This window comes from Euprymna scolopes, chromosome 45, assembly GCF_053919585.1.
Source record: "Euprymna scolopes isolate OS-2025 chromosome 45, ASM5391958v1, whole genome shotgun sequence".
NCBI classification, from domain to species: Eukaryota; Metazoa; Mollusca; class Cephalopoda; order Sepiida; family Sepiolidae; genus Euprymna; species Euprymna scolopes.
The window spans coordinates 55,076,561-55,088,132 of NC_136526.1; the positions used below are offsets into that span (position 1 = coordinate 55,076,561).

The 11,572-nt window shown below is 34.8% G+C and overlaps 1 protein-coding gene across 1 annotated transcript in view; it reads left to right on the plus strand.

Annotated features, from left to right (window-relative positions):
• The window catches only part of LOC145269674 (TPR and ankyrin repeat-containing protein 1-like), a 199,491-nt gene extending 197,290 nt beyond the window's left edge, over positions 1 to 2,201 (plus strand). The window contains exon 31 of the mRNA XM_080125382.1: positions 424 to 2,201. Coding sequence (XP_079981508.1) covers positions 424 to 570 — 147 coding nt within the window. The 3' untranslated portion in view covers positions 571 to 2,201. The remainder of the gene's footprint in view (positions 1 to 423) is intronic.
• The last annotated feature ends 9,371 nt before the right edge of the window (positions 2,202 to 11,572 follow it).

Sequence of the window (11,572 nt, forward strand, 5' to 3'; positions counted from 1 at the left end):
TTTACTCTTTTTCAAAGTGTTTTTAACATGTTTTATTAACTACTTATTCTTATATGTATTGTGACCTTGACTGTAACTTTGAAAAATCGTGTGCACCATCCCTAGGTGAGCGACCATCCCTAGACTATCTTCATCATGCTAGGCTTGTTCATGATCGGTCAAGTCGTGTAGTCTGCAGGAGTCGTACACACAAACGCTACAAATGTGTGCATGTGTCGGATTCACTCCTGAACTGATGCTTAAAGATAAGCTAGATTGAAGTTAGATAAATTGAACTGATGCTTATCTATGTTAGATTGAATGTTTTGACTATTTTTAAACCCAGACTATCCTCATCATTTTTAAGTGTGCACCAAATCCTGTTTTACTTTGAATTGTGATTTTGAAAATTAAAATTGTGTAAAAACAATTTTTCCTTTCCAGATTGAATTGGCCAACAAAAGCCAAAATGAAGCCGCCATTTTGGAAGACGATGGACTTGATGATTTTGATGATGCCCAAGACATTGTGCAAGAACCAAAAGCTATTCGAACACAAGTTTTTCGCAAAAAGGGGAAACGAAGGCGTTGAACAGTTCTGTACGTGCATATGTGTGCATGGATTTTTTTTTTTAATTTTTTTTTTTTATTTCCAGCGGGTATGCGCACTCCAATATCACGTCATATTGCACACATGTTGAAACACACACACACACACACACATACATATATATATACATATTTTGTACACCTGTATCCCATGTAAATGCTTGATCAGTTAAAATACCTAAAAGAAATTGATATAGATCTATATACCATTAAAAATATCTCCTATTAAATATATAAAAAATATAGCTATACAATTAAAATAAATAAAAATATGTAATATACCATTAAAATACTTAGAAAAAGATATCTACTTAAAATAAAAATACCTATGTGCCATTAAAATAGCTAAAAGATATCTACATAGATCTATATGCCATTAAAATAAACTATATCTATATACCATTAAAAAGATGTCTATATACCATTAAGTGTACGTACCTCTTGTGTACTTATTAGAAAAGAATTGCCAATGTGAGAAAGCAATCTATAAAAATAAAGATATTAATTAGTAAAGCTTTTGTAAGCAAAAGCAACTGTGCCATAAATAACCTTTTAGCATTTTCACTGACATTTTTATTTGAATTTCGTCCAATATTTTTATTCTTCCAAATAAATTGATAAGTATAAAAATTTTGACCCAGTTTTATTTTGCTTTAAGATTTTCAAATGGATATTTTTATCTTTTATACAAATTCATATACAAAAATTTATATCTAAATTTTAAGGTAACTTTTTTTTTAAGGTAAAATTTTTAAATTGGTTTTAAAATGTCAGTTCTTATCTTGAATTTAATCCAATTTAAAAAATATAACAAAATCTTTGACATACATACCCATCATGGAATAAAAATGTCATATTCCAAAAATCATGTCTTTTTATATAGAATATCATTGACAGTTAATTGTATATCATAACCATTATAGGGCTGATTTTAAAAACTCGATTGTTTGAATTGAGTTGTCTCCCTTTATAAAATGTGCATCAAAACTGACTGTTTTTCTCTTCATGAATAAATGTGATTTTTTTTTTTTTTTTACTTTTTTTTCTAGTTCAAAAAAATACTGAATCAATCTAGATGATTTTTAGAATATGACGTTTTAGTTCTGTTCTTTAAAGATTTTTCTGTATTTGTTTGTGGAATAGCACCAAAATGTATGCATTAAATTATTTACTATTTCTTATAAAATTCCTTAAACCAGTTTCAGATACATGAAAGCTTATTGAAAATCTTTTAGTAAATTGTCTCCTCCAATTTTCAAGTTTATATAAGAATTGGCAGTTTCTTTTGAATATATTTCTTTATTAAAATATCTTATTTTTTCACCTTTCAAAAAAGAAAAATAATGTAAATTTTTCAGCATATTATTTTTAAGTTCAGATAAAGCACGAAAAAAACAGCTTTTTTTGTTTGTTTCTTTTGCTTAGAGCAAGCAATGTCGCCTCTAAATATTACAGAAAAAAAAAATCTCAATTTCATTTTTCCGTTTGAACCGTTTCATTATAATAAAATTATTTTTGAGAATTTTTTTTCATCTTTCCAACAAAAAATTTTCATTGGTGATACTCATTGGATATTTAGCAAAAATTGCAATAAAGAAAATATATTTTTTAAAATTGTTGTGTTTTTTTTTTATTTTTAAACTAGCAGGCTGCCTGGCGGTTGCCCCCCACCCCACCCGTCTTTAATACATGTAAATATGGCTTCAAACGTAACCAAGTTAGAAAAGCATTTCATCCAAGGCATGAAAATTGTTAAACAAAATGTTTTTATTATAGGCTTTAAAAATAAAGGTACAAGATTCAATTTGAAATTTATCTTCAAAGAGCACCTTTATAAATTTTACAAAGAGTATAAAAATTTAATTTAAATCGAATTAAAAAAAAAAAAAAAAAATGATCTTGGATTTATTTTATGTAATGTACATTCTGTTGCACTTTTTAAAAAAATCATTGAAAATTTTATAATTATATCATTAATTGTAAGGGAGATAAGACACTGATAGAATTCAGATGAGAAATCCTGATAGATATTACTTGAAGTAATACTTTCAAGGAGATCCTAGCCAAAAAGGAAAAGCTCAATATTTAAGAATAGAGCAATGTTTCATTAAATTTTAAATTCTGAAAAACAACATATACAGACATATATATTCGATTTTAAGAATTTGCTTGACAAAAGGGGTTATTTTAATTTCCTTAATCCATGGATTTTCAACAATGACGCATATCATCAGCGGAAATGAAATGCAGTTAGCAAAATGTTCAGCTACAAATAGACGCTATTTTGTTTTTCAGCACAATTATTGAAAATAGTTTTTTTGAATGGTTGTGGATAATTATATGAAGAAAATTATACGAAAAGAGAAGTTGATACAACCTGGGTAGTCCATTATCAGGAGTCCAATGTCATTCGGGGTTATAAATCCAGGTGGGCAGAAAATAGGCCCATAGATACTCCACTATATCTAACATAGCACAAACAATAACATCAAACAACTCTAAAATAAGAAAATCCCAGGCTCATCCCCTGCAGACTCCGTCAACACAAAATTGTAATTGCCGAAACAATTTTACCACTTAGGAAATGATTGCATCTACAAGGACGTAATCTATTCATGTACAGTCACTGAACTCCCAACCACAAGTGCAACGGATATAACACTAAAATATCGTTCTCAAAACACATTAACTACTGAAGCAACAGCATTAGAGAGCTCCACTAACTCCAACTATGCCAACCCCATAAATAAGACATGATAACACCCAGGAATCCATCCTGAAAACGATTTGAACCTAATCATCCCGTCCCCCTCTATAAGTTTATCCCACACCCATAGTAGAAACTCTGACAGCTTAAACACCATTAATGCAAATGTAAAATTCCACACGTATATCGGTGCAACGGCAAATCTAATTACACCGAGAATTTCCAACCATATAAGCTCCTTTTAATAATGAAAATCCAAGTAGCAATAGAGGCATCTCCCTAACAACTCTGATTAAAGACCTCCAATATAGGAATAATCCGTACTCGCTAAAATGGGATTTATTGAAAAAATCCAATTCATACACCCCTAAATCCAAATTCTGCAACCTTTGCACTTTAGAAGCAGTTGCAATAAAATCCTAAAGCCACGATAAACACCAAAAATGAGCTTATTTCGTTATGCAAGCACAGGAAAAAATTCAAGTATAGCCAGCTCAAAGCCACTTAAGCCACCATACCTGAATAGTTTTGACACGTTGTCCCTATTTGTATAAGCATGGATTCTCACTTGTATGAGTGTATATGTATGCACGCATGAGAGGGTGGGTGTATGCACTGTAGCAATGTTAATATTTATGTATGTCTGTGTGTTTCTTATACATGTGCATGTTTGATCAAGTATGTTTGTACATGTCTATATATGTAGGGCTGTACATCTGTGTGTGTATTATATATGTGTGTGTGTGTGTGTGTGAGCTTGTAGAGGTTCGATTTTTGTGTTGAGTCTATATGTTATGTTACGAAGCGTATGGTGACAAGCAAAAAGAATAGACAACACAGGATTAAGATTTGAACGAACTCAACAATTTATTTTCGAATAAATAACACAGAATAATAACGAGCTGTCCTTGGGGTGAAGATGGCAGATTGTTGTTAGTTGTTGTTATTGTTGTTATAAGGCACGACGAAACCTTCGTTTGTAATAGTAGTAGCAGCAGTGCTGGTCTGGTTATAATCCTGTGTCAATGGCGATAGTTGTTGTTGTTAGAAGGCGCGATGAAACCTTCGTTTGTAATAGTAGTAGCAGCAGTGCTGGTTATAATCCTGTGTCAATAGCGATAGTTGTTGTTGTTAGAAGGCGCGACGAAACCTTCGTTGGTAATGGTAGTAGCAGCAGTGATGGTTATAATCCTGTGTCAATAGCGATAGTTGTTGTTAGAAGGTGCGACGAAGCCTTCGTTTGTAATAGTAGTAGCAGCAGTGCTGGTGTCTGGTTATAATCCTATGGCGATAGTTGTTGTTAGAAGGTGCGACGAAGCCTTCGTTGGTAATGGTAGTAGCAGCAGTGATGGTTATAATCGTGTGTCAATAGCGATAGTTGTTGTTAGAAGGCGCGACGAAGCCTTCGTTGTAGTAGTAGTAGCATTGGTCGCGACAGCCGTAGCGTTGTGGTGATGGCGAGGCTGGTGGTCCTTCTGCTGTCTTTTCCTTGGCTTCGCTAAATATAGCAAGCACGCGGACGTAGTTGTAGACAAACGGTTAGTGATGAAGAAATTGCCCCCATGTCGAGAAAACTGTTTCTTTTGAGTTGTTATTTTCGCTACGGTGTGTAAGGCATCTAAGCGTTCTGCCCGTAATTTTGTGGAGGTAACCATGATCATGTGTCTCTACTTTGGTGCCATGGTAGCAATCGTAGTGTGAATCCCTACGTAGTCAATTTCTCCCCAAAGCGGTCAGGAATCATGAAACTTGAGTGGTGGTCGTCACGGTGACACGTGGCAGACAGTATGACGGCGTCCTCAAGTCAAAACGAGATCTAAATCATAACATAACATATATACATAGGATTATGAGTGTAGTGTGTGCATGTGTTTATGTGAGCATGGACATTTAACAGTTACACACTTTAGCCGTACATTGGTACACTCTAACTATCTATATCTCCCTAGACCATATAAAAATGTTGTTAAAAGGAGTATGAATTGCATGCTTGCACTTGATTATATCGATGTTCGGCCGTGCTTATGAGCACAGTTGTACATTCAAGTACGCGCGGATTCATAATCGCCCAGCTGTATAAGTAGTTCCCTTCTCTAATGTATGATTGCGTTATATGTATATATGTAATTGAGTGCACATATGCATTGGTATAATGATGTGTATGTATATAAGTCTGTATTTGTGTAAGTATGGTATGGATTAGTGTTTTTACGTAAGTATATACTATCTATATTTGTATATGCACGTATGTATGTGTGTCTGTGGGTATATATGTGCTTATATTTGCACTTATGTTTAGATTTGACAGGTGGATATACAAGTAATCATTATATAAATAGTTAAAATTAACCACGCCTGCCCGACCACATACTGAGCCCCACATTTAAATCACCTCTCCCCTTTATAAAAATATAAAAAAATATATATAATTAACCACAGTATATAAAGCACTCACTCAAACATCAAAACAAACTCATCCATAGATCGCCTCTAAACAGAAATATATGTATTTTAAATAAAATTTAAACAAACATAATTAAACTAGATTAAACTACAATAAACATATTTAACTGACTTATCTCAACTAACCAAGTCACCTTTAAAATATACACTCAAAATTAAAAGAACCCAACCTTAAACCCACTTAAGTAACCCTCCAAACATTCCATATTTTCACACAATGACCTCATCAGCTCACCCATCCCCACAGCAAACACAGTACACCCCCCCATTGAAAATCACAAGAATATCCATTTCCCACTTGAACTTAAAATCAAGAGGTCAACCCTTTCAAAGAATACTAAAACAATTTCTCCCCCGCCGAAAAAAATTCCATTAAGAACCTATATGCTCACCCAACTTTAACCCTTTCCCCCCATCTTTTTACCCTCTCTACTTCACCCCACTCTCCTCTTTCCCTAATCTAAAAGGCTTCCCTCATCCACTATAAACAATGAAACAAACTCTCTTTCTAAGAGACTCACACCTCAAGCAAGCCATTCCAACGTACCATTCCAAATATCATCTCTAGGATTATTTTGCTATCTTTGGTATTTTGATAACTATACTATTGATTCAGAGGTCCATTGCACACTTAACTCAATGCTCAAATTCTATTACTCATGCGGATAATTACAATGTAATGGTATATCCACCCAATTTTGGATATACTTTGTCAACACCGAGAAAGCATTGGACTACAGCAACCAATACATACTCAATGCGACAATGAATAAAGCTGTCCGGTATACTTTTTGAAATATCAATAAGGAGCAGTACGCTTTCGCTATATTGGAATATCACTTTCTCCCATGGGCCTATTTTCTTCCCACGTGGATTTATAACCCCGAACGACATTGGACTCCTTCTGATAATGGACTACCAGGTTGTATCAACTTCTCTTTTCGCAAATAATTTTCTCCATATAATTATCCACAACCACTCAAAAAAACAATTTTCAATAATTGTGCTGAAAAGCAAAATAGCGTCCATTCACAGCTGAACATTTTGCTAACTGCATTTCATTTCCTCTGATATGAGTCATTGTTGAAAATCCATGGATTAAGGAAATTAAAATAAACCCTTCTATATATTCCTTTTGTCAAGCAATAAATTCTTAAATCGAATCTGTCTCTGTATATTGTTTTTTTTCAGAATTTAAAATTTAACCACGAAACTTATAAATAAAGCAATAAAACGGGCAAGAGAAAACGTGACTAATAAGCCACTTGTTAGATTTTGTGTCATCGAATGACGTTAGCACAAAGGATTAGTTTGAATATATACAGGCAGAGTCAGGAGTTTGTTAGCGGAGAAGCAAATTCTCAGCTGGTTTTGAATCATTAGCTGGAAAGGTAGTAATATGTGATCCCTGGAAAAGAAATGACGTGCAAAAAAAAAAATCACAACCGATGTAATTGTGGAAAAACAATTTAGTTGTCCGAGTCGTCGGGTAAAAAATGACTTACATTTTCAGATACGTGTCTCGAGCAGTAATGGTTCCAACCAAAACGATATGTCCTCTTGTCTGGACAAGCAGACAATGGTAATATTTGAACTGTTGTTAAAGGTATCTATATTGGTTTATGTGTTAAAAATGTACATACAATGGACATTACATAGACGACTACATAACAAGTACAGTTTGGTGCCTTTGTTTATGCATACCTGCTTTGTATACACTCGTTATACACGCCTCTCATGCACCCTCAGAAGCTCACAGTATAAATGCTGGAGTCCCTCAGGGGTCCATCCTGGGCCCAACTCTTTTCCTGATCTACATTAATGATCTTCCAAATCACATCCTTACATCATTTGTAGACATTTATGCTGACGACACTACCATTTATGGTAGCACATCTAAGACAGTAAACGACCAAGTTCTCTCCAATTCTCTCTCCTCTGATCTTGAGCATGTAGTACAATGGGGAAAGGAGTGGCTGGTTACTTTTAATGCATCTAAAACCAAGCTTCTCTCTTTACATCAACATTCTGATCCACATCTGGCATCAATTGAAATGAATGGCTCTCGTCTTCAGGAGGCCTCAAGTTTTGACAAGCTTCTGGGCTTGACCATTACTCCTGATCTTAAATTGAACACGTACATCAAATCTGTTGCCAAGGCCGCTGAAAAAATGGTGGGATCTTTCTATTGATCCGGTAAATATCTCACTGCTGATGCTATTCTCTATCTATATAAGAGCCAGGTACGTCCAAGGATGGAATACTGTTGCCACATCTGGGCAGGAGCTGCTAGAAAGGACTTGTCCTGCCTTGATAGAGTTCAAAATAGACTTCGTAGCCTCGTAGGAGATGTCCTTTTCTCCTCCTTGCAACCTCTATCTCACAGAAGAGATGTTGCGAGTTTGTCTCTGATGTATCGTTATTTTCATGGAAAGTGTTCGACTGAGCTTCAATCTATGGTCCCCCCCTTGCCAAACTTTCACAAGAAACACTCGTCTAGCTGTAAACACTATCAATAATTCACCCCCATTCTTTATCTGTGCCTAAACCTAAACGTAGATTCCATGAACAAAGCTTCTTTCTTAGAACTGCGTGCCTGTGGAACTGTCTTCCGTTTTCCTGCTTTCCGGCTGACTACAATATGGTTGTGTTCAAGTCTAATGTAAATAAGTTCTTGATGAGCCGTTCCATATAGGTTATCAAATTTACCAAATTTTCATTACTAATGATTACTATATTGTCCAATTTCTACTGTACGCTCTTTAACCCTTATCCTTGAGTGGCCTCTTGGCCTTGATAATGTGATGCCTATATAAAAAAAAAACCCTCCAGTATACAACAAAAATAGTCTCCATAGAATGCGTCCAATCAAATTTTTAATTTTATAAATGTGTGTATTGTCTATTATATAATTATCCACAGACATGTAGTTCATCGACTATGACTCATCAGAGTGGCTGAATCTACTGAGATTTGAAATCAGGATCCCCATGGAAAGAAGCCTAAACCTCTACCACGAGGCTATCTCGCACGACTGCTGAATATATTGTGTTTTACGTAGATGTTATTTATTTGTTTTTGTTTTGCAATACGTTTTGGAATTCAATTATTTATACGAACGCTCATTTTTACCGAAATGCAAGTTGGGAATAATTCCCCCTTTTACCAATTTGATTCCGCCGAATGAGGAGCGGCATATAATATAATTATCCACTGGAACCTGTTTCGTCATTTACAACTCTCCAGAGTGCCTGGATCTAGCCAGATCCAAAATCGGGACCTCTATGGAAAGAAGCCTAAACTTCTAATGACGGAGCACGTATTAGTGGATAATTATATTTAAAACAATATACACGCAACTCCCCGTTTGGGGGTACCAAATTGATAAAAGCAATACAGAAATTCCTTGTGCCAGGTTTTCCTGACAAACAGATTAAATGAGTATTGTTCTACATAAGGCTTGAAGACGACTGTATTGCACTTAGGAAACAGCTTCATGGTATTGGTTCCACATGCAGGCAGATTTCAGAAGGAAACGTTTATGCTTTGTTTTTGGTAGGGAGAAAGAATGTAAAGTTCTGTTTGTAGCCAGGTGAGCTTTTGTGGTGATGTTCACTCTTAATTCTGTTTTTATTTTAACATTAAAACGAGATCAGATAGTCAGTTATTTTTCACATCTTTCTTGTACTGTTTCTTTTTTTTTTTTTTTAATCTTTTATATATTAAGACACTTGTCAGATAAAGACTGGGTTATTACTAGCGCTAGGACAACAGCATATTCTTTCATTGTTTGACTCTCGAGTGTGTATCCATTGATATCTTATGCTTTTATATAGTGATGTGGTTCTCGGTTGATTAACGGTGTGTCAAATATATGCTCAAGAGTAAAAACAATAAGAATATCCTGTTGTCATGGCCCTAGTTATTACACATGTTTAAGCTTTTCTTTTTCTCAACCATACCCCTAGAAAACGTCCACAATTAGAGCTAAAAGAAAGACAGCTAAAAATAAACTATTTCTTACATCAGACAATGTCATAAACTGAAAATACAACTTTAAAGTTTTCTGCTATAAAAGTTGGAGTGTCAGATGAGTCATGATTGTTGTAATGTGTTTTAAAATTATAACTTAGGTCAAGGAGTTTATGAGATACACTAACATTCACAGGCAATAGGAACAAGGACATTGCGAAGACTACTGCAAAGAAGGTGGGTTCCCTCTATCGAGCAAGAAGACTACTCACACCTGAAAGTATCCTGGACCTCTACAATGCCACCATTCATCCATGCATGGAGTATTGTTGCCACATCTGGGCCGGTGTATCTATCACTAGACTTTTCCTCTTGGATAGGGTACAAAAAGAGTCTTCAATCTAATAGGTCCCACTTTGTCAACTAAGCTTCAACTCCTGTCCCATCACTGTACATGTTTTACAAATATTTTAATGGAATGTGCTTTGATGAACTTGCGCCCCTTTGACGTACATATCTCTGAGAAACCTGCTTAGCAACAAAATCACACCCCTTCAGTTGAGATCCCCAAATGCCAGAAAGCTTTTTACTCTAATAGTTTCTTCCCTGAAACAGCTAGACTTTGAAATTCCCTTCCTGCTACCTACTTCCCTGGCTGTACTGATATGAAGAAGCTTAAATGTAACATAAACCAACATCTTGTTAATCTTTCCAAATAGTAGCCTCTTACATCCAAGTAAGGGGTGAACATTAGTGTAAAAAAAATAAATAAATAAAAACTTAACTTTGGCATATAATTTTTTTTTAATTATTTCATTTTTATGTCTATTAAACCGAACAAAAACCCCATACACAAAGACGCTATCGTCTACGATGACCTTGGCCAGGAACCACGCCCACATACAGAAATTTAAATGTAATGTGAACAGACATCTTGCTGCTCAACTCCCTGGACATGGTTCCAAAGAGCAATCTCGGTAAATGTTAATTTTAGCTGTAACACAACGCCGACCATTGTAGTTTGTGATTTTAAGGATTTTCGAGGCTGCTTAAAAACGAATCTGGCATTTGAACACGTTCGCAAATTTACCGTTCTGTTGTTTTTAAGACCTGTTTCTAGGGAACATAAGTAACAAAAAAAGTTTGTGAAAATAGTGAGTTAGTAAAGATGAGAACATCCAGTTTTGTTTTACTTCAGTCGAAGTTCTCGGAACTCAAGCACCTGAGTACCTGTCATATAAAAGAACCTACTGTTGCTTTTATATGTCGAGTCTTTTGGCTTGTGTGGTAATTTCTCAAGTTCACTTGTAGTGTTAGGCTGTGTAAAGTATTAACTTTGGCCAAAATCGCCAGTTCCTTCTTTCATTGGATTATTTTGATTATCGATACTTATCAAATACATTCCGATACAAAACCTATCTATGAATACTGTCAGGCTCATAAAGTACGTTTGTGTGAAATTTCATAAAATCATTTTCGAGTTCACAGGGAATGAACTCCCACAAAGTTCTTATTTATAATAGTAGATAGATAGATAGACATTCTCATTCCAATACTAAAAAGTCAGTCTACAGTTACGATTTTTATTTTTTTTTACTAATTCTTTTAAAATATAGACAAATGTCTATATTTTCCTTTTCCCATAAGCAACTTACACGTGTTTCGTTGTGCATATAGCCGATAATGCCATAATACAACTCATCAGAGACCAACAAATATAATAAAGAAATGAATACATATATGTATGAAGACAAAAAAAATGGGGTCACCCACGCAAGTTGATAAATTAAATTTATGTTTGTGTCAACGAGATAACGTTCTGTCGCTCTTGCAGGTACTGAGA